A 24194-nucleotide genomic window follows, 5' to 3' on the forward strand; every position below is an offset into this window, starting at 1 on the left:
AAAGGTGTTAACTGCCACAGCTCAATCTCCAGGCATGTAGGTGTAGAATGTGCAATTCAAATGTAGGACCCTGCCCTGCAGCTGGGGAAGGAGGTCCTACAGATGTTGAAGCCTGATTGGAGGACAGATGTTCATGCTGAGGAGCTCCAGGTACCACACACCTATGGAGCAATCTGAACCCACCAGGATAACTTGGGCCCAGTTGTTCTTGAACTTCTTTAGAAGAGATAATGGTGGACAGGATTCCCTTATTCAATTCCAGTCAGAATGCGTCTGCGAATGAGCGTTCTTGTGAAAATTCCAACACACAAAACCATTTACACTGAGTGTTCTCGATGGATACTGATTTGTTATCTGGAGGGGGCACCTAAAACATGCTCCTTTCAGCTACTGAATCTTAATTCATTTGGAATCCTATTTTAGGAGTTGGAAAACAAATTCTGACTTCTTAAATGAGATTAGTACATAGAATAAACAATTTTACAGGTTGCAAATGTCAAATTGAAGCACTTGCAACCCTTAAAATGCTTAGTACATCTGGACATGGTTCAAATAGTATATGCAAGGGCATCATTGAAAGGGAGCAAGGGTTCAGATGTTTAAAACATTGGTCTTAGTCTTAATGGAAGGCAACTATAAGTCCAGCACTTGAGTTGCTAACAACACACTTGCTTCCATTGATGACCCAAGGTGGCGAGGCAAGCTCTCATTTAGGGGAAGTATCAAGCCCACTGGGGTTTTGTACAGAAAGGTATAGGGCATCAACAGTGTAATGAGGGGGGTGCATGGTATCCTTCCCTCCACCATCGTCATCATTATCAACATTCACAAAAGGCATTTATGAGTACCTGCAGAGATTCCGTCCCTAGTGTGTAACCTCTGCAGCCATAAAGCTACTATTTGTAAGACCTTCGTGAATACTGAACTTAGACTTCAGGTCTAAACATAGACTTCAGGTCTAAATTTATAATTGAGAATCGGGCCCCAAATCTCAGATTGGACAACCAGTGCAGTAATCAGTTTTGCAGACTACATCATAAAAAAATACCATAAAGGGCCCTTCAAAGCTGTTCAAAGTTACCAGCATACTGAAAACCATAAAACTTTGTGTCTGTCTCTCACCCTTCATCATCTAACACACTGCTAGGCATTGCATCCCATAGCACGATAAATGCACCTCCGTGCTCATCATGCAGAACATGGAAACACTTCCCACATGGGATCAAAACAAACACAACATCCTTACAACCACACACCCTACACCGTGCAGCATGCTACTCATGTAGGGAAGCATTTCAGCATCCCAAATAGAAACAGGAAGCACTAGATAAATTCTGCAATATAATACACTAAGTGCCGCACATTGCTTGAGTACCTTGGATGTGTTATTGAGATCTTCCACAACAAAGAAATCAAGGGAGATGATTTTCTCAAGCGTTTTTTCAATTATCTCTTCTTTTATCTCTGTTACTTTTTCGATAAGATGCCGAAGTCTGTATAGAGAAAAACAAAGTGTTTTTTTTTAATTTTTATATAAGGCTTTGTGTCAATACTGCAATGATGCAGTCCACTGGATTGTGCGGTGGGGGGAGCAGAAGGGGTGTGCGGAGGAAGCAGGACAGTGCCAGGGGAGATAGACTCTATGCAACATCATTTACAGTACAGCAAAAGTCACTCAAAATCTGTCCCTTGATTAGTAAATGATCACAGTGAGCCCAATCTACTAACCTATTTGTGTACACGAGAAACAAGTCCACAAATGGCATCATTCATGAGAGTGAAATCAAGTTAGTGTTTCAATGAATGTCAATTTGTACCCTTAAATGAATTTACTCCTACATAGAATTACACTTGGATGAGATAAACCTTCTCAAAGAGGTGGGTTCTCGGTAATCCCTGCCTTGAACAGCTGCAACACATGGTGAACACTCAAACTTACAAGTTCGAGGGTATTCAAAACCTTTCATATTTCAGCACTTTGAAAGCAGTTACACATCAGCTGCTGTCACACAAAAAAGTTGATTTTAAGAGCGGAAGAGTATGAACACCTACAAAATAACAGGGGATGTAGCAGAAGGAGTTTCTCCAAAAGGAAAATAATTTGCACACAACATAAAAAGTTATTTTGTACAAATACACTGGTTTCTTCTACTTAAGCATTCATACGTATGTATCATAGCTACAGGTCCGAATACATATACATTTACGCATGTTGGAAATTTGGAAAAAGTGCAGCTTCTAAATGTCCTGCTGAAGTTCTTTGTGACTTAAAAAAATGTCTCACAATTTTGCTGCATCTGTATGAGTAACCGCAGAGGAGCAATTTTTTTAATTTTTTAGGAATTTGGCCCGATGGTATGCAACAAATAGAACCAGAGAAGGAGCACAACATGTTTGGTAAGGAAAGGTTAAAGTACTTGCTACAGAAACATAGGTAGAAAAACTAGTGTGTTTCTTTATAATGAACGCAGGGCATCATTTAACCCTTGGTGGGTGTCCTGCCACCCCACCAAATCAGCCAAGTCTATGGCCCTCACTACCCTGGTGAAGGATCATCGACCATACTTGGAATCTCTGACTGATGGCTCCACTGTAGGCTAAGGGAATGATGAGAATGTGTCACACTGTTTTGGTTTAGCCTGGATTTCTGTTTCTTTTTCAAAAACAAAATCCCCCAGTTGGAGTTAAGGCATAAAAACTCAGTGGACCTGATGCACAGGTAGATTCCCCCTTTGTGTTGGGATACTTAATGGTTTCTCTTGCATGTACTCACAAGTATATAAATCTAGTGGTGGTCATTCTGCCTTAGATAGCATGGCGCAAGTGTCACTATGGCAACACAAAGGGATGATGGAAGGAGTGCTGAAATTTTTAAACACTCCCCCCCCATCACTGATCTGGATTTAATCCATCATTCTTTTGCTCACCATGCCACCCCAGTTTGGACCCAGCCATATGCAAATCTGTCTTGACCCTGTTCCCTATGCAAACAGTCCAGCCTGAACTGCCAAGCCAGTTCCTCCCTGTAGGAGGCTGGCCTGGCTTGTAGTGGGTACCAAGGGGTACTTACACTCTGTACCAGGTCCAGTTATCCCTTATTAGTGTAGAAGAGGTGTTTCTAGCAGCTTAGGCTGATAAAAGGTAGCTATAGCAGAGCAGCTTAGGCTGAACTAGGAGACATGCAAAGCTCGTACTATACCACTGGTGTCATATGCACAATATCATAAGAAAACACAATACACAGTTATACTAAAAACAAAGGTACTTTATTTTTATGACAATATGCCAAAAGTATCTCAGTGAGTACCCTCAGTATGAGGGTGCCCAATATACACAAGATATATGTACACAATACCAAAAATATGCAGTAATAGCAAAAGGAAGTAATGCAAGCAGTGTAAAGTTACAGTAGATTGCAATAGGAGCACATAGGTATAGGGGCAACACAAACCATATACTCCAAAAGTGGAATGCGAACCACGAATGGACCCCAAACCTATGTGAGCTTGTAGAGGGTTGCTGGGACTGTAAGAAAACAGTGAGGGTTAGAAAAATAGCCCACCCCAAGACCCTGAAAAGTAGGTGTAAAGTGCACTTATATTCCCCAGAAAGCACAGAAGTCGTGATAGGGGAATTTCTGCAAGGAAGACCAACACCAGCAATGCAACCAAAGTGGATTTCCGGACTAGAGTACCCGTGGAACAAGGGGACCAAGTCCAAGAGTCGCGACAAAGTCGAGAGTGGGCAGATGCCCAGGAAATGCCAGCTGAGGGTGCAAAGGAGCAGCCACCGGATGGTAGAAGCTGTGGATTCTGCAAGAACGAAGAGGGCTAGAAACTTCCTCTTTTAGGGATGGATGTCCCACGTCGTGAAGAAGCTTACAGAGGTGTTCCCACGCAGAAAGACCGCAAGCAAGCCTTGCTAGCTGCAAGGGTCGCGGTTAGGGTTTTTGGATGCTGCTGTGGCCCAGGAGGGACCAGGATGTCGCCACTTGGATGAGGAGACAGAAGGGGCGTCCAGCAAGTCAGGGAGCCCTCACAGAAGCAGGCAGCACCCGCAGAAGTACCAGAACAGGCACTTGGAAGAGGAGTGAACCAGAGCTCACCCAAAGGCACAAAAGGGAGTCCCACGACGCCGGAGGACAACTCAGAAGGTTGTGCACTGCAGGTTAGAGTGTCGGGGACCCAGGCTTGGCTGTGCACGAAGGAAATCCTGGAAGAGTGCACAGGAGCCGGAGCAGCTGCAAATCACGCGGTACCCAGCAATGCAGTCTAGCGTGGGGAGGCAAGGACTTACATCCACCAAACTTGGACTGAAGAGTCACTGGACTGTGGAAGTCACTTGGACAGAGTTGCTGAGTTCCAGGGACCACGCTCATCGTGCTGAGAGGGGACCCAGAGGACCGGTGATGCAGTCTTTTGTTGCCTGCGGTTGCAGGGGGAGGATTCCGTCGTCCCACAGGAGATTTCTTCAGAGCTCCTGGTGCAGAAAGGAGGCAGGCTACCCCCAGAGCATGCACCACCAGGAAACAGGCGAGAAAGCGGCAGGATCAGCGATACAAGGTTGCAGTAGTCGTCTTTGCTACTTTGTTGCGGTTTTGCAGGCGTCCTGAGCAGTCAGCGGTCGATCCTTTGGCAGAAGGTGAAGAGAGAGATGCAGAGGAACTCAGATGAGCACTTGCATTCGTTATCCAAAGAATTCCCCAAAGCAGAGACCCTAAATAGCCAGAAAAGGAGGTTTGGCTACCTAGGAAGGAGGATAGGCTAGCAACACAGGTAAGAGCCTATCAGAAGGAGTCTCTGACGTCACCTGCTGGCACTGGCCACTCAGAGCAGTCCAGTGTGCCAGCAACACCTCTGTTTCCAAGATGGCAGAGGTCTGGAGCACACTGGAGGAGCTCTGGGCACCTCCTCTGGGAGGTGCAGGTCAGGGGAGTGGTCACTCCCCTTTCCTTTGTCCAGTTTCGCGCCAGAGCAGGGCTGGGGGATCCCTGAACCGGTGTAGACTGGCTTATGCAGAGATGGGCACCATCTGTGCCCATGAAAGCATTTCCAGAGGCTGGGGGAGGCTACTCCTCCCCAGCCCTGACACCTTTTTCCAAAGGGAGAGGGTGTAACACCCTCTCTCTGAGGAAGTCCTTTGTTCTGCCTTCCTGGGCCAGGCCTGGCTGGACCCCAGGAGGGCAGAAACCTGTCTGAGGGGTTGGCAGCAGCAGCAGCTGCAGTGAAACCCCGGGAAAGGCAGTTTGGCAGTACCCGGGTCTGTGCTAGAGACTCGGGGGATCATGGAATTGTCTCCCCAATGCCAGAATGGCATTGGGGTGACATTTCCATGATCTTAGACATGTTACATGGCCATGTTCGGAGTTACCATTGTGACGCTATACATATGTCGTGACATATGTATAGTGCACGCGTGAAATGGTGTCCCCGCACTCAAAAAGTCCGGGGAATTTGCCCTGAACGATGTGGGGGCACCTTGGCTAGTGCCAGGGTGCCCACACACTAAGTAACTTAGCACCCAACCTTCACCAGGTGAAGGTTAGACATATAGGTGACTTATAAGTTACTTAAGTACAGTGGTAAATGGCTGTGAAATAACGTGGACGTTATTTCACTCAGGCTGCAGTGGCAGGCCTGTGTAAGAATTGTCAGAGCTCCCTATGGGTGGCAAAAGAAATGCTGCATCCCATAGGGATCTCCTGGAACCCCAATACCCTGGGTACCTCAGTACCATATACTAGGGATTTATAAGGGTGTTCCAGTATGCCAATGTGAATTTGTGAAATTGGTCACTAGCCTGTTAGTGACAATTTAGAAAGCAGAGAGAGCATAACCACTGAGGTTCTGATTAGCAGAGCCTCAGTGAAACAGTTAGTCATCACACAGGGAACACATACAGGGCACACTTATGAGCACTGGGGCCCTGGCTGGCAGGGTCCCAGTGACACATACACTAAAACAACAAATATATAGTGAAATATGGGGGTAACATGCCAGGCAAGATGGTACTTTCCTACACAGCCCCCCCCACCAAACGAAGGACAATAAGACTAGCCATGACCTGATGAGTCTTCATTGTCTAAGTGGAAATATCTGGAGAGTCCATCTGCATTAGAGTGGGTACTCCCAGGTCCACTGTATAGTCCATTCCCTGTAGAGATATGGACCACCTCAACAATTTAGGGTTTTCACCTTTCATTTGTTTTAGCCAAAGTAGAGGTTTGTGGTCTGCCTGAACAATGAAGTGAGTGCCAAACAGGTATGGCCTCAACTTCTTCAGTGCCCAGACCACAGCAAAGGCCTCCCTCTCTATGGCAGACCAACGCTTTTCTCTAGGGGTCAACCTCCTGCTGATAAAAGCAACAGGTTGATCCTGGCCCTCAGAATTGAGTTGTGATAAGACTGCCCCTACCCCTAATTCAGATGCATCAGTTTGAACAATGAATTTCTTGGAGTAACATGGGCTTTTTAGGACAGGTGCAGTGCACATGGCCTGTTTCAGCTCCTCAAAAGCTTTCTGACAGCTAGCTGTCCACAATACTTTTTTAGGCATTTTCTTGGAAGTGAGGTCATTAAGTGGGGCTGCAATGGAGCCATAGTTCTTAATGAACCTCCTGTAATACCCAGTGAGGCCTAAGAAGGCTCTCACCTGGGTCTGAGTTGTAGGGGGAACCCAATCTATGATAGTTTGGATTTTCCCCTGAAGTGGTGCAATCTGTTCTCCACCTACCAGGTGTCCCAGATAAACCACTTTCCCCTGCCCTATCTGGCACTTTGAAGCCTTGATAGTGATGCCTGCCGTCTGCAGGGCCTCCAAAACTTTCCACAGGTGGACCAGGTGATCATCCCAGGTGGAGCTAAAGACAGCTATATCGTCCAGCTATGCTGCACTGAAAGCCTCCAACCCTTGCAGGACTGTATTCACCAACCTCTGAAAAGCGGCAGGTACATTTTTCAAACCAAAGGGCATTACTGTGAATTGGTAGTGCCCTCCAATAGTTGAAAATGCAGTTTTTGCTTTAGCATCCTCTGATAACTTGATCTGCCAATACCCTGCAGTCAAATCAAAGGTGCTTAGATACTTGGCAGATGCCAGGTTATCTGTGAGCTCATTTGCCCTGGGTATAGGGTGAGCATCAGTTTTAGTTACCTGGTTGAGACCTCTGTAATCTACACAAAACCTAATTTCTTTTTTTCCATCCTTGGAGTGAGGCTTTGCTACAAGCACCACTGGAGAGGCCCATGGGCTTTCAGAATGTTCAACCACTCCCAGTTCAAGCATTTTCTGAACTTCTTGTTTTATGCAGTCTCTGACATGGTCAGGCTGCCTATAGATCTTACTTTTGACAGGCATGCTGTCTCCAGTATCTATAGTGTGCTCACACCAAGAAGTGGTGCCTGGCACAGTAGAAAAGAGTTTAGAAAACTGACCCAGGAGATTTATGCAGTGGTCTTTCTGCTCAGCAGTAAGACAGTCTGCCAAAACTACACCTTCCACTAGAGCATCTTGTTCTGTGGAAGAGAAGAGATCAGGGAGAGGGTCACTCTCTTCTTCCTGTCCTTCATCTGTTGCCATGAGCAGGGTGAGATCAGCCCTGTCATAGTAGGGCTTTAGGCGATTGACATGGAGCACCCTAAGGGGACTCCTGGCAGTGCCCAAGTCAACCAAGTAGGTGACTTCTCCCTTCTTTTCAACAATGATGTGGGGTCCACTCCATTTGTCTTGGAGTGCTCTTGGGGCCACAGGCTCCAATACCCACACCTTCTGTCCTGGTTGGTACTGAATCAGAACAGCCTTCTGGTCATGCCATTGCTTTTGGAACTCTTGGCTGGCCTGAAGGTTTTTACTGGCCTTTTTCATGTACTCTGCCATTCTGGATCTTAGGCCGAGTACATAGTCCACTATGTCTTGCTTAGGAGCTTTTAAAGGTTGTTCCCAACCCTCCTTCACAAGTGTTAGAGGACCTCTTACAGGGTGTCCAAATAGGAGTTCAAAGGGGCTGAAGCCCACTCCTTTTTAGGGTACCTCCCTGTAAGCAAAAGGGAGGCAAGGTAACAGGACATCCCATCTCCTCCTGAGTTTTTCAGGGAGTCCCATTATCATTCCTTTGAGAGTTTTATTAAACCTCTCTACCAGTCCATTTGTTTGTGGATGATAAGGAGTGGTGAATTTGTATGTTACACCACATTCCTTCCACATGGCCTTCAAGTATGCAGACATAAAGTTGCTACCCCTGTATGATACCACCTCTTTTGGGAAACTCACCCTGGAAAAGATTCCCAGGAGGGCTTTTGCCACTGCAGGAGCTGTAGTGGTCCTTAGAGGAATTGCTTCAGGATATCTTGTGGCATGGTCCACTACCACTAAGATAAACCTATTGCCTGAAGCAGTAGGAGGGTCAAGGGGGCCAACTATGTCAACCCCTACCCTTTCAAAGGGAACTCCAACCACAAGCAGTGGAAGCCTTTGGGGTGCCACCAGTGTTGCCACTGGCTTGGCAGGTCACGCAGGACTTACAAAAAACCTTTGTGTCCTCTGACATCCTAGGCCAGTGAAACAGGGGGACAAGCCTTCCCCATGTTTTAATCTGACCCAAATGTCCAGCCAAGGGAATGTCGTGCGCCAGAGTTAGGAGGAACTCTCTGTACTGCAGGGGAATGACCAATCTCCTGGCTGCTCCAGGTTTTGGGTCCCTTGCCTCTGTGTACAAGAGGTTGTCCTCCCAGTAAACTCTATGTGAGTCACTGACATCCCCATTTTGCTGTTTGACAGCTTGCTGTCTTAGACCCTCTAATGTGGGACAGGTTTGCTGTGCCACACTCAGCTCCTCCCTGGCAGGCCCCCCTCCACCCAAAAGCTCAGCAGTGTCTGCTGCCAGCTCCTCTGGTGAAGGTTCTGCACAGGGGGGAAATTCTTCTTCCTCAGACGTTGAATCATCTGTAGAGGGAGGGATAGTGGGTAGGGATTTACCCTTACTAACCCTAGCTTTAGGGAGCATTTGGTCCATTGTTCCAGGATCCAAGTCACCCTGTCCTTTTTGCTTTTTGGCCTGAGCCCTTGTCAAAGCAAAAATATGCCCAGGAATGCCCAGCATTGCTGCATGAGCCTCCAACTCCACTTCTGCCCAAGCTGATGTCTCTAAATCGTTCCCTAGTAGACAGTCTACAGGTAAATCTGAGGCAACCATAACTTTCTTTGAACCAGTAACCCCTCCCCCCCCCCAGTTGAGATTCACAACAGCCATGGGGTGGCTAAGAGTGTTGTTATGAGCGTCTGTCACTTGGTACTGGTGACCAAGTAGGTGTTGTTCAGGGTGTACCAGTTTCTCTATTACCATGGTAACACTGGCACCTGTGTCCCTGTAGGCCTGAACCTCAACACCATTGATTAGGGGAAGTTGCTTGTACTTATCCATATTAAGGGGACAAGCAACCAAGGTGGCCAAATCAATGGCACCTTCAGAGACTAGCACAGCCTCTGTGGTCTCCCTAACAAGACCAACCCCAAATAAATTACCAAAAGTGAGCCCAGCTACTCCCTTGGATTGGCTATTAGTAGGTTTGCTCCCACCACCACTGCTATTACTAGGGGTACTAGATGTTGCAGTAGGGGTTGTGGTAGTGGGAGGCTTGGTGCTTTTCTTTGGACAACTGGCATCAGTTGTCCAATGGCCTTTTTAATTTACATAAATAGCACCATGGTTTCTTTACTTGATTAGAAGAGGATTTGGACCCACCACCCCCACCAGAGTGTTTTTGTGGGCCTTATGAAGACTCATTTTTAGATTTGTCCCCACCCTTGTCTGAAGACTTACCATCCTTCTTCTTGCAATCCTTGTCACCCCCTGTATGAACTTTTCTGTTCACTCTTGTTCTGACCCATTTGTCTGCCTTCTTTCCCAATTCTTGTGGAGAGGTCAGATCTGAGTCCACTAGATATTGGTGTAACAAGTCAGACACACAGTTATTCAGAATATGCTCTCTCAAGATTAGATTGTACAGGCTTTCATAGTCAGAAACTTTACTGCCATGTAACCACCCCTCCAAGGCCTTCACTGATTAGTCAACAAAGTCTACCCAGTCTTGTGAGGACTCTTTTCTGGTTTCTCTGAACTTAATCCTGTATTGTTCATATTGTTCAGTGGTTAAGCCAAATCCATCCAAGAGTGCATTCTTCAAAACTGTAAAATTATTGGCATCACTTTCCTTCACAGTAAGGAGCCTATCCCTACCCTTTCCACTGAAAGATAGCCATAGGATAGCAGCCCACTGCCTTTGAGGGACCCCCTGTACCATACAGGCCCTCTCAAGTGCAGCAAACCACTTGTTAATGTCATCCCCCTCCTTGTAAGGGGGAACTATCTTATGCAGATTCCTAGAATCATGTTCTCTCACAGGATTGCTATCTGGAATACTGCTGCTGCCACCATGGGGTCCAAACCCCAACCTCTGTCTCTCTTTTTCTAAGTCTAAGGATTCCCTGTCTAGAGCCAGCTGTTGCTGTTTAAGCTTCAGCCTGGACTCTTCCACTCTCAACTTATTGAGTTCCCTTTCTAACATCTTGTCATCAGGGTGGGTGGGTTGGGAATGACTTGACACAGAAGAATGATGTGAATGAACAGAGGGAGACCTGTCCCTAACAGTTGGCACCCTAACAACCTGGCCTCCAGGAACAAAAACATCCCTACTGTGATGGGAGCTTCCATTACTACCAGCTATGGTAGGTGGTCTGCTAAGGGGCAGGTTAGGAAGGGCACCCTCTAACACTCTTACTGGGGGCTCCCCTGAGTCAGAGTGTGAGCTCTCTCCTAACTTCTCAATTGAAGTGCCAGCTAAGGCCTTATCATTTTCAACAAGCATGTTAGACAATAATTCTCTAGAGGGATTCTTTCCTACCACTAAACCTCTATCAATGCAGAGACTCCTTAGGCTCTTAAAGTTAAGGTGGTCATAAGCTGTGCTGACCAAATTAAGAGGAATTAATCCCAATATCAAGAACAGCCAGATGATAGTAAATGGTCAGAGTTACAATCAGATGACCACATGTAGCAACAAGTCCATACAGCTGTATGGACTTGCAGCCAGATGATAGTAAATGGTCAGAGTTACAATCAGATGACCACATGTAGCAAAATGTGGTCATCTGATTGTAATTCTGACCATTTACTATCATCTGGCTGTTCTTGATATTGGGACTTATTGTACAACGTAGTCGTTGCAATGGAGACTTTGACTACTCACGGTTATCTATAATAAACTTTCACACATCTTTTCTCCAGACCGGACATCTACTTGATTCCTGAATACTATCGAGATTTACGACACGGGTGTGCCCTGGCCACTCCTTTCCTGTTCCCATGGGAAGCAGGGTCAAGCCCGATTTGCATATGGCTGGGTCCAAACTGGTGTGGTGGACAAACAAACAATGGATTAAACTCATATCTTTGTGACTGGGGTTGAATGTTTGCATTGATCAGCATACCGTCAATCGTCTGTTCTATTTGCTTTTTGTTACTCTAAGTGGGAAGGGTATGCCCAGACGTGGATCCCGTGCTCACTGTGCCACTGGATTCAAGCTAGCCTGGCTGATGAAGGGTAATACCATGAAACCTGTCTCAAGATGCTTTTTCCGGTCCAGGGAGGACCTGACATGGCAGTTCGGGCTGGACTGTTCCCACGGGGAACAAGGTCAAGACTGATTTGCATATGGCTGGGTCCAAACTGGGGTGGATTGGTGAACAAAAGAACAATGGATTAAATCCAGATCTGTGATGGGGGTGAGTGTTTAAAAAGTTCCAGAACTCCGTCCATAATCCTTTTGTGTTGCGCAAGTGTCACTATGGCCATCACTATGATCTGGCAGCCCAGGAATGGATAGGTCACTAGGGTTTTACACTACTGGAGATTCAACTGGCTACGCTGGTGCAAACCTAGTGAAGTCTTCACTTCTAAATGCGGCAGGTGAACCATCAATTTATTGGAATTCAGCCACCATGTCAACTCCAGTATCTCTCAACGCTTCAATACCTTACAACTGCAGTATTGGCTTGGTAAAGCAGTCCTCCAATGTTGACACTGTTCCAGGATAAGTTCGACAATCCAGGTTGAAAATGGTGGTTTACAGCCTCCAAGTGTGAAGTAAAGAGGTTGGCCAGACTGTCCGGAATCTTCTCCTGGAGTTGCTGATACTCCTGCAGGACATCCTCCAAGTCACTCTTGTATTGTTTAAATTTGCTTCCCTGAACATAAACATATACAGGAAAACAAGTATTTATAAGGCGGTTCACTTGGGTGAAGCATTGTTATTTAGTCAGCAAGAATAGTAAGAATAATGAGGCAATGTCTGCTCGCAAAATATACATTAAACATCTCTCTCCCTCTATTGTTTGTGTTGTTGGAGAGGTTAATCATGGTCTGTACTGTTTTTCAGAATCTACCATTTCTACCTATTCTTTGAATAACAGTCACATAGTCTGTCGATGGCTTCAGAGCGCAGCCACTGGAAGGGAGTGAACAATACCAGGAGAGGAAGAGCAATAGCAAGGTCAGGTGAGCAAGTATAACTCTGAAAGTCTTGTGATGTTGATGGAACTCAGACAAGTAATGGATTTATGAAGGATTTATTGAGCACTGTGGATTGATGCAAGATCCTCCTCTGCCTATCCGCTTCCACAAATACAGTGGCTCCTCTTCTTTAACACAGAAGACCACCAACGTCAGCTTTGCAAACATAATCATCTAAACAAGTGTGTTCTCCCTTTAATTTGCAGGCAGTGATTTGTCCTGTAGCATTCCCAACTGCTCCCCACTGTCAACAATTATATTAAACAACCTTTTTAACACCAGTTTTTCAACTTCTAAATCATTTCCTGTTGTGACGATACTTAACTTTTCAAGAAAATACTGGTGGGAATGCTTTAATACCTAGAGGTCATTCAAACAGGCATGTTACACTATTGTTTCATATCAGAAACACAAGGGTTATCCTTTTGGGAAGAAACCTATGGTTTGTTTCTCTCTAAATCATCCACTCTTTAAAGAAACAGAATTTATTGCATTTTTAACATCCAAATACAATACACATTTCTGTCTGGATTCTGCATATTGTTTACAGTAATAATAGTTTTATTATTCATAACAGGAGTCTCTCTTCTTCTGGGTCTTCGGTAGGTCAATTGCAGTATCATTAGTAGGTCATGCAGCTATCTAACAAGCCATTGGAAATTTAAGTATTTCGTATTGGGCATGCTTAGGCTTTCAACTAACATTCCCCAAACACCCCCCCCCCCAGTGTGTCTTGTGGTAGGACTACTCTGTCAATAATCATCGTTGTAAATGAATGAGAGGAACACTTTCCCCATGCAGCAAGTATTGGTATTCAAGAGGCAATCTCCCGTCAGGAGAATAATAGTGTCGTTGGAGGGGATATCTTAGTTATCATCAGTTGATTGACCCTCTGGACCCCTCAGAGTCCACTAGGATCTCTGAGGTGGAAACTACCTCAATAGATCCCCCACTCCCTCTTGGCCTCTCTCCGCCGCACTTCTGCCCCATAACTCGCCCACTTTGTGTATTCTCTTTTCCGTGTGCACGTGTGAGGGCCTCGTGGGTTCTTTCAGCTTCGAGCTATCTCCCTCTTACCACAGACAAAGGCCAAGTCTTGAAAACAACTAGTAACCTTATTCTTAGCAGTGTGCAGAAACCAACCCAGAAGACATTCCTGTTCTATGATGCTAATCAGTGTCTCCGTTATGCCCCCCAAATAGGCGGACAGTTCTGGGCATCCCCAGAACATGTGATAAAATTCCGCTCCGGTCTCTCCACACCATAGGCTTTTGGCATCTGCCAGTGGGTAGTACCTATTCACTTTCCCAGGAGTAAGAAATACCCTGTGGAGGACATTCAGGTTAATAAGCGTTCCTAGTCGCTTTCGTTGTGTTATACAAGATGTCTTCCCAGTCTCGGTCATCTATGGCAATGCCGAGGTCTGCCTCTAATTGGGTTTTCTGCGCAATCACGGGGGATCACAATGCCTTCTCGTAACTGTCTATAGAGGCAGGTGACCACCTTACATGTCCCCGACGCTGTCAGAATATATTGGTGGCGAGCCACTCCACTGGGCTCTGTCACACCGGCCTTCCAATGCTTACGAATGGCTGCAGTGAGGGCATCGTGCAGCAGAAAGTGACCAGGGGTAGGTCAAAGGTGAAACTCCTCAAACAGGAGTAGTCCGTCCTCTAAAGGGGCTCCCACTGTGGTCAATCCAGCCTCTTGCCAGTGTTCCAACCCATCCCAGGTCCCACCATGAGGTAGTTCCCCAAGAAAGCCTATTGGTGTGTGGGATAGTATAGGTACCAAATACGAGTTTGCGGAGGCCACAAACCCAACAGCACTGCAAAACTTGAAACTCAGCCGAGTCACCGCACCAGGGGCTGGAAGCCTTAGCAGAGCCCTGGCCACCCTGGCTATCCCCGGGGCAAATAGGGGTGTATTCCTGCCCAGTGTAAGTCTACTTGCCATCCATTGTGTGAACCATTGCATTTGAGCCACCAAGTAATAGGTCTCAAAGTCAGGGACCGCCAAACTCCTCACTGACGTTGTAATGTAGCTAAGGCCTCTCTTCTCTGGCCCGAGCCCCAAATGAAAGTTGTCACTATCTTGTCTATATTGTGAAAATAGGAGCCAAGGATCCAGAGTGGGACCGTCGTGAAAAAGTACAGCAGCCGGGGCAGAACCACCATTTTCAGTATGCTACTCTGCCCAGTACCGAAAGCGGAAGCATCTCCCAAAAGGAGATGCTGGTCCTGAGCGCCCTAATAGCCCTGCCCAAATTTCCCTCCAGTAGGTCCACTGAGTCATGGTATATGCGGACCGCTAAATATTAAAAGGAGCTGGGTTCCCATTTCAGGGTTCCTTTGTCCTCCGGGGATGTCTGAAGGCCTGCACAGGAAACAGGCATGATTTGTGCCAGTTAACTCTGAGTCCCAATAAAGATCCAAAGCATTCCAGCATGGTGCGGTCGCTTCTTCGATCCTCCTGATCATTGTGGAGGAGGAGGAGGTCGGTCATTCGCATATAGCGCAATATAAATCATATGGCCCCCTGTCAGAAGGCCCTGACACACAACTCCTATTCGGCCGTAGCGTGCTAAGGGTTCTATAGCAAGGGAAAATAACAAAGGGGAGAGTGGGAAGCATTGACTGGCTCCCCTCTCCACTCTATAGCTCTCAGAGATTGAATGCCCAGTCCGGACTCTAGCCGGGTCCATGTAGAGCATCTGGGTCTAGGACACAAATTGGCAACCTAATCCCATCCGCTCCATGACACCATATAGGAAGTGTCATTCCAGGCTATCAAAGGCCTTCTCAATGTCCACTGCTAATATCTTCAACCTCGTTCTGAAATACCTGCTGACTCCCAATACTGCACATAATCTGCAAATATTATGAGCCGTATTAGACTCTGGTATAAAGCTCGCCTGATCCTTATTGATAAGGGTGGGCATATGAGGCAGGAGGTGTGTGGCCAGTATGTGGCTCAGTATTTTGTAATCCGTATTTAGCATTGATAAAGGCCGATAGGCTTGTTTACCATGCAGCTCTTTTCTGGACTTCAACAACGGTATGATCATAGCTTCACAGGTGGACTGCAGGAGGAGTCCTGTAGTTTTTGCTATGTTATACATATCTACTAATAATTTGGGGGCCAATACCTCCTTATACATGTCATATAGCTCAACAGACAGCCCGTAAGTGCCAGGCATTTTGTTCTGGGCCATGGTCTTTCTAGCCGCTCTAACCCTATTTATATTAGTTACACCCCCAAGGGCTTCAGGACTCTCACATGGAGGTTTCAGAAGATGCAGCGAGGCCAGAAATGCAGCTACCTGCTCTACAGGGGGTTCTGCGCCTCTGCTATACAACTGAGCGTAATAGCAATGGAATTCATTGTTAATGTCTTCTTGGTGGAACATCCTACAGCCGTCATCTGTAGCCAATTCCACACTTACAGACCCTCGCTTGGCTGGGTTCACCAGCAATGCGAGGAGGAGACTGGTGCGGTCCCTCTCAGCGTGAGCCTTTACGGTATAGTTGTGGTAGTCAAAGCAATGCAATCTCTCAACTTTTTCAGCTGCATCTTTTTTGGTTGCAAGAAGGGCTGGATGCAATGCCGGTTGACCCGGGCGGTGCTTCGCACAAGTCCTTAGCGCTTCTTCTGCAGCTATTGTCTCCTGCAACAATGTCCCTCGGATTCCCACTGTCTCTGAGGTGCACCGCCCCCGAGCACTACCTTAAATGCATCCCATTCTGACAAAGGGGTCTCCGCCCTACCTGTATTGTCTTCAAAATACTGAATGATACCATTTCCGATTTTGTCCAGGAAAACCGGGTCCTTTAAGGACTCTGGAAACAATCTCTATGTTGGCACCCTGGGACGCCCTCTCTCCCACTTTAATCCCATCGGAGGGGATTGTGGTCAGAGATTGTGTGGGATAGATATTCAGTGGTAGGAGCCAGCGCGCAGACGTCCGGTGTTCAAAGAAGGGCATCCAGCTTCACATGGAGGTCGTGGAGGCTTTGGAAGAAGAAGTAATCACGGACTTGCGGGTGCTGAAGCCTCCAGAAGTCGACCAGCCCCCATTATGCCTGCCTATTCGCAAACGCCTTAGCCGCCCACGTGGCTTGTGCGCCTCGACGGGGAGGATGACAGCGGTCCAAATCCAGGTCATTGGCAGTTATAATCCCTGCCCAAATAGACAGACCCTATCAAATGCGGGGAAGGTTTCCAAGATAGGTCTGCAAAAAAGGTTGCTTGATCCACATTGGGTCCTTATATACTACCCAGGACAATGTTGCGGCCATCAAGCCTCCCTGCGACAAGCAAGTAGCAGCCGGCTGTATAGACCACATGCCTGGTGTGTTGAAAGGGCATTCTCGCTCGTATCAGGATCAATACCTGGAGCACATAAGCCGAATAGACTGCATAATAAATCTGTCCCCTCCACCTACGCTGCAGCGCCAAACCTTCATTAGCAGTGAAATGCGTTTCTAGAAGAAGTGCAATCTATACCCTCCTAAGCTGTAGATATAAGTGAACTTTGTACCTCTTGGTCATAGAGAGCAACCCACGGATGCTCCAAGTGATAAATCTATATGTCATGGGGGTTCCCGTGGTGTGATGATGTGATAATGAAGTGCCTGTCTCGCTAGTGAGAGAAAATACCTCCCAGAATCCCATCCCTACTCACTTGATGATAGTTCAGAGCAGCCTCCCAATACACCTAGGTAATCCGAACATGGTAACAAATAACAGCAACCACATAAACTCCCCAGCACCCAAAAAAAAGTTGGAAGTCCTCCCTCATCCAAACAGTCTTGCCACAACCAAACAATTGTGGGAGTGCCCACTGCGTGTCCAATTAGGGGTGTCAACGGACAGCAAAGCAGGTCTCGCCTGGTCCTCCCCCATCTATTATCTGCATTAAAAGGACACCCGCATATTCGTATTCATGTAGTCCCATTGTTTTGCCAGGTCCTCCCCCTCATCCAATCAGAGAAAAAGCACCGCTGCCAATAGTGTAACAGGCACAAGGGTCCACTCCCTCCAATATAGTAGTGAATGAACAATTCCAAGTCTAAATCTTCCTATATAAACAGGTCATCTGCCATGCATGGAGTGACTCTAAGTAGTTATTTGACTGCTAATCCGGATAAGCTATCATTACTGGTAGTGGCTGAGTCCTGGGCATCATCTTCTGTCAGCGAAGTAAGTGTGCTCCCACCTCCCTTACTCATCGCCACTACAGTCCGCACTGTCCATTGCTGATCTCTATAGGCTTCCGCACCCGATGGCGTATGGCACTCAGGGTCTCTTTTCTGCTGCCTCTTTCTTCTCTCCAGCGGCCTCCCCTTGGGGGCTCCCTTTTGGGTCCGGCCTGTGCCTGCATGTCCAGCCAGTTTCATACCTCTTGAGGTATGTGGAAAAACTCCACACCTTCTGTGGTCACTACTCGCAAGCAAGCAGGAAACAGCATGGCATACTGCTGGCCCAGTTGTCAAAGTCTTTTTTTAGCATCCACAAATGTCACACTTTCTTTGGATGGATTTGTTGCAGTCCGGAAATATCACAACTTTGTAGTTGTCTATGGTGAGGTCTCGTTAAGTTCTGGCACAGGTAGTACTCCCGGTAATGGAGAAGTCTGGCCACTAAGGGACACAGTGGTTGCCCCAGTGGTGGCGGGCGCGTAGGGACTCTCTACGTAAGCTCCAATGCACAGAAGGGGAATAGGCCTACGCGGCCACCTCCTCCCGCAGCCATCTCTCCAAGTAGGCTAGGGAGGCTCTCCCTTCCACCCGTTCTGGGAGACCAGCTATTCGGATGTTATTACTCCGTGACCTATTTTCGCTGTCTTCCACTCAGATCTCCAACGTGCGTACTTTACTTTCCATTGCATCCATTCTGGCCCGCATCACCGCAGCATCTGGGTGGATCTCAGCTAGTGCACATTCCGTTGTGGTAACAGGCTCAGCCATCCTTCCGTGGTCATCCTTCAGGAGACTGAGGACTGCTCCTAATATGTCTATTTTTGTTTCCTGTACTTCTCTGGTAGCTGTGATAGCTTGAAAGATATCTTGGAGCATGGGACCCGAGGCCAACTCCCTTGCAGGTATCTCCAGCATGTCTGGAGCAGCCTCTTTTTATGTCAGAGTGCTTGCATCTAGATCACGTTTCTTTGTTGCCTTCCCCAATTGAGGTCCTGGTTGGCACTTAGGTTTTATCAGCTGTCTGGGAGGCTCACCCTCACTTGATATGCTGGCAGTTTGTGCATGGGGGAACAGTTGCAGGCGCCCTGCTGTGAGCTTTCAGCGACAATCAGGGCTTCAACGGTAGGCAACCAACAGCTCGGAGGAGCCCCCGCTACACAGTACTAAGTCAATGATAGGCACACTAAGGGCTTTCCCTTGCTTTGTCCAGCAACAACACCGCCTCCGTCTGCCCTCGTTATCAGCTGCACAATAATGGCAGGAGGTCAGTGCAACAGCCAGGGCCAGACTGAGTAGTGAATCGGGCTGTTCCCCGTGTTGCGCTCTGCCACCCTGCTGGGCCGCTGATCTCTCCTCCGTGGCCCCAGGGTCTGCCATTCTTAAAATGTCGACTTGTCCTCCAGTTAAGAAACGCTTTAACGAAGACCAGCATGTTCCTGGGGCTACATGCGGCCGCCTGTCTTGGGTGCCGCCATATTGGTCCTGCCATATCACTCTCCTCATGGCTACCGAGATCGCTCCTCTGCTTGCGCCTCAGTCATCCTGGCCCGGGTTCCGTGTCGTCCCAGGGAACCAACTCGCCCTCTCGAATATCGAGGCCGGAACTCAAGCATGCATGTCTCCAGGGCTACATGCAGCTGTACGTTGCAGGTGCCACCACCTTATTCCTTTCCCAGCTCCCTGTTCCCAGCAATCCGAACTGCTCCGCTGCTCTTCTTTCCAGGTCGGAAAGCCTCCGACGGGTGGTGGTTAGTTTGAGATAATATGGTGCCAGTGAGGCCACTAGCCACAGGTTTGCCAGAGTTGGGGAATTGTCGGGCGGGAGCTGGTAATAGCATGGCTCACTGCATCGGCTGCTAGCCACGCCCCCTAAGTCATCCAATCTTGCTAAATCGAGATGCCCTCCTAATCACTTCCACAGGCAAAAATCTGGGCCTCATAGTGGATGGTGATATGACATTAAAAACAAGCATTTACAATGCAACGGGTCTCGCGTTTGCTCGTGTTAGAGCTGACAGCGTTGTAAACTCCTAACCTGACTTTTCACCTATCGGCAAAAGTGCATTTATGTACGTAACCCGAAAAAGTGCAATTAACTGTGTAAAGCACTAGACTTCTGCTAAGCGAGATCGCGCTGGGAAAATAGAGAAAAAGTAGTCCACGAGCCGGACAGAAAACAGCGAGCCTCGCATGTTTTCTGTACTTGGTCGATGCGCTCGAGGAGGGCTATGCACCGGAAAAGGCATGACATGTGCATGCCTTCCACTAATGAAATCAAGCAGATTCTAACAGGCAAGCCCACAAGCCAATGACAGACACTGACGTGACATGGACAGGGCTCCAAGCCTTTTTTAATTACTAAAGCACCTCGCTTAGCAAAACACATGCGGAAGCGCATGCGACCCAGGCTCGACCCTAACAAGAGTCTGTGTCAGAAATGAAAATAAGGTACTGCCAAAGAATTCATCTGAAAAGGATCCACTGCTGGTTTAAAAAATTGGGCACGTGTGTGTGGAATTCTGCAACTCTTTCTAAACAGCTTTACTAGTTAACCTGACTGGAATCTAGCATCACACTGCTCTAACCATGTGGTTGATAAATAGCCGACAAAAAGAAAGAATGTGCCTCCTAACTCCATCAGGTGTATGTAATAATTGGACACATTACTATGTTTTGTCTATTAATGTCATCTTAGGTCTATCAAGAAATGATCACAACTACACAGGGGCCACCATCAAAAAAACTATGAGACAAACTGAAGTTCTTTTTCTGTGACATAATCACAAAATGTAGGATAAACCTGGTTTGTGGTGCTGCACCTCAGCAGGAACACATTATTCTAGTACCCAACAGTCATTTCTTAAACATGTTTAGAAATGTCAGTGAAGACCTCATCAACAAGATTATCAATAAACTGAAACCCAGGACGCTACCATCAGATCACTACAAGCTTAAATCCATTGAACTCTGCTAACCAGCAATCACTACACAAATGACTTTTTGATGTCATGTCTGCAGTTTTTACCCAAAACTCAAACATGCCATCATATCCCTGGCCCTTAAGAAACCAAACACTGACAAATCTGCAGTACCTAACTTCCAGCCAAGACATGGCCTACTATGTATCAACCAAACCCTTGAAACTCTTAAATCCTTTGAACACTCCACCTACCTCCAACTTTCTTAGTAACTTTTATTTTGGATTTAGTCCACAAAGATGTATCCAAACCATATTAATAAACATAATGGAAAAACTCTGCAAGAATTCCATGTCTTTATTATGCCATGGTTATCCTCCACCTCTCTGCTTCTTTTGATAGTCAATTAAATTCTTCAACCTCTGCTGACATACAAATTTGGCATAAAGGGGACTGCTCTTCGGTGGCTCAAATAATGCTTCCTAATAGTACTCAATGGAAAAAACTTGCTCTCTTCCTCTGCAATATTTTTCACATCAGGGGCAGCTACAGTGCTGTCCATCACATGCATGCGGAAAATACCCTGATCTACATAAAATTAACAAAAGACTGAAAATGCTGGTACTCATCCAAGGAGCCCCTCCCTCAAGCATAACAATGGGTAGATCACCTCTATCTGTATCTAGATCAGTTGTCTTTGCATGAATGTAAACAACTCAGAGAAACTCGGCTCGTTATAGCCCATAGTTGTTTTCCTTATCGTGGCCCCACACTCCTGATCCTCTATCACTTTTTAAAAGTTGATCGGAAATCTCAGGGTCATCTTTGACACAGCTCAATAACTCACCTCTGAAGGAAATAATGAAACCAAGATCACCTCATCCATCTATGACCATGGGATCCTGCTCTTACAGTAAACACAAGCATGCAGCTTGCTTTCTTGCGTTGATCTCAAACATATTGATTATAGTGATGCAGGGTGCAGTGGGTGCCCTACAGGAATGATATGTAAACTTCAAGGAGTGCAAATATTTGCCAACTGCCTCATTCTTGAGACAAGTTGAGAAAGAAACAGACTGCATCACTTCTACCTTGAAGTCCCTCCTTTGGCTGGCAGTCAAATAAAGGGTTGATTTTAAAAATCCACAAGGCCTTTCATGGGTCTGCTCCCTAGTACCTCTCCAAACTGTTTAGCCTTTTCACTTATTCTCGCTTTATTTTCATGCCTCCTCCCTCTAATATTCCCTTTATTTGCCACTGCATCTTTAGGTGGAAAATTTATAAACAGATCTTAATGGAGGCCCTTGGCCCACCATGACTAAAATGTTGTGCCTGCTTCTTCTGGTCTGAAGCATCCTCTGAAACATTCTCAAATTGCCTTAGTGCTTAACAAAAACAAAGTAAATAAACGTGCTATTTTAAAAGCAGTACGACACATGGCCTACTTCTCTTGAAGACATGGGAAAACACATTTTCAGTTTTAAAATACCTGGTTAAAAGCTGAGAGGGCTGTCTCTGGGACCTGGATGCCAAGTCTTAACATCCATTTTGTTTCTTCAATCAAATGTAGCAGTCTACAATAATGAGAAAAAATACAAATTAAATAGATATATAAAATAAGATGAACTGATAGCAACATAAACGACTTAAATAAGAAACAAACATTTTCTTGAATCAATTATAAAAGATTGAATAATACCGCACTTATCTTGCTTACCTTGGATCGGTATTGACCATCAGTTTATGTGTAAGAGGGTTTCTTACAAGTAAAGTAACTTTGAGACCACGGAGTCCCGCATCCACCTGGGTCGTCCAATTTTGATACCACAAGGCTTCATAACCTACCAGTGCAGAGGCAATACGATTGTACAGTTTGACTGTGTGATTGTACACATGGGATCGAGCCATTATTTTCACATCTCTAAACACCTAAAACACAGAAAAGATTTCAAGATAATGAGGAATGTTTGTTCTCCGTTGAAGGGATTTTGAGGGCTAACCCCTATCCTCATGCATGCATAGTGGGGATGTGAAACCGCTCATGGTAATTATCTGAGAAAGCGCCACCTACTATTTTAGTCTTGCTCGATGATACTCAAATTATAATAAAAGAGACAATGAACAAAGCTGTCACACCCTTACACATGTTTAGAGAAAATCGGAATGAATATTAACTCAGTGCAGTTAAACAGAACCAAAGCATACATTTTGTTGGTAGGAACCAAAAATGGACTAAAGAATATAGTTGAAAAAGCAGTTGTCCCTAAGTTGTTTGAACAAACCATCAGACCCAAAGATAAGAGGAAACATTTGAGAGTTCAGTTCAACCTAGTCACAATGAGGTCTCCTAATAGGACCCTTAGCCAATATATCTAGGTATAACAAAAACCACACTAAGTTTACTACAAAATGCACAGAACATGGGTGTGATTAGTATTAATACTAAATAAATACAAACGTTTCTGCAGGCAGAAGAAAATTGTTCTAGTTCCCAACTCCCGCCCCAGGAAACTTTGAAAGACTCGCTTCAGAGACAAACTAAATATAGTAAGCACTGATTATTATTATTATGATAATAATAATCATCTTCATCATCATGCAGTGATCCTTACTGTGGAACATTTTTGTGTGTGAATATGAAAATGCGTTTGTGTGTATATTGTGACAGAGTAAGTACGTCTGGTGAGATGGTGAGAATATTTATGTTGTGAGAAGTAGCTGAGTGTCTGATGTTGGATGCAGGTGACTTGGGTTATTGGCTTTCCCATTCATTCAACTATACTAGAGTCTTAGTGGTGCTCACTTTATCACTGGGTGTCTCAGGTCCTATTTCAGCAAAATTGGATTAATACTACTGCGAGAACACTTTTCTGTTTCAGGAAGTGTGTTGCCTACTAGCTCCAATAGTGTCAAGTCCTGCTTAGATGTGATATATCATGGGATAAATCACACCCTCCTTTGCCTACTTCTTCAATTAGTAAAAAAAATCTGAACCTTTTGTAAATGGGTGGCTTAGATAGATTCATGGACCGCACGCAATCTAGTGAGTACAGAGTATTTGCATAACTCTGGTATACATAAGCTGAATACCATGCTAAAACTCGTTCAGATCCCACTCCTACTAACTGGGATATTCCTAAATCGGCTTTCCTGACTTAGAAACTGAACATGGAAGCACTTGAGAACTCAGCATTCAAGGCTTCTTTAAGAGAAGCCATCCGCGATTACTTTAACAAGAATAAAGGTACAGCATTACTCCGTTGGTGGAGTATGAGGCATTTAAAAAAGTGATCAAGTGCCACTGCATACCCACGTCGGTGGAAGTCCATACACAGCTTCAGGATGGGATTCTTCAGCAATAAAATCTCTTAAGTAAGACAAAAACCTGCTTACAGTCACATTAAGTTAGAGAAGAAAGAAAAACTGCTCAGTATGATCGATCGCTTGAGGGGCTACATTACTATAACTACATCACAAAGACTCACGATGGATGGAATAAATCTGGGAGA

The 24194-nt window shown here is 46.0% G+C and overlaps 1 protein-coding gene across 1 annotated transcript in view; it reads right to left on the bottom strand.

Moving 5' to 3' along the window:
- The window catches only part of LOC138296482 (uncharacterized), a 1064486-nt gene that overhangs the window by 757805 nt on the left and 282487 nt on the right, over positions 1-24194 (bottom strand). Inside the window, exons 17-20 of the mRNA XM_069235627.1 lie at positions 22403-22614; positions 22175-22259; positions 12030-12241; positions 1376-1493 (exon numbers count right to left, since the gene is read on the bottom strand). Coding sequence (XP_069091728.1) covers positions 1376-1493; positions 12030-12241; positions 22175-22259; positions 22403-22614 — 627 coding nt within the window. The remainder of the gene's footprint in view (positions 1-1375; positions 1494-12029; positions 12242-22174; positions 22260-22402; positions 22615-24194) is intronic.

This window comes from Pleurodeles waltl, chromosome 5, assembly GCF_031143425.1.
Source record: "Pleurodeles waltl isolate 20211129_DDA chromosome 5, aPleWal1.hap1.20221129, whole genome shotgun sequence".
Classification (NCBI taxonomy): Eukaryota; Metazoa; Chordata; class Amphibia; order Caudata; family Salamandridae; genus Pleurodeles; species Pleurodeles waltl.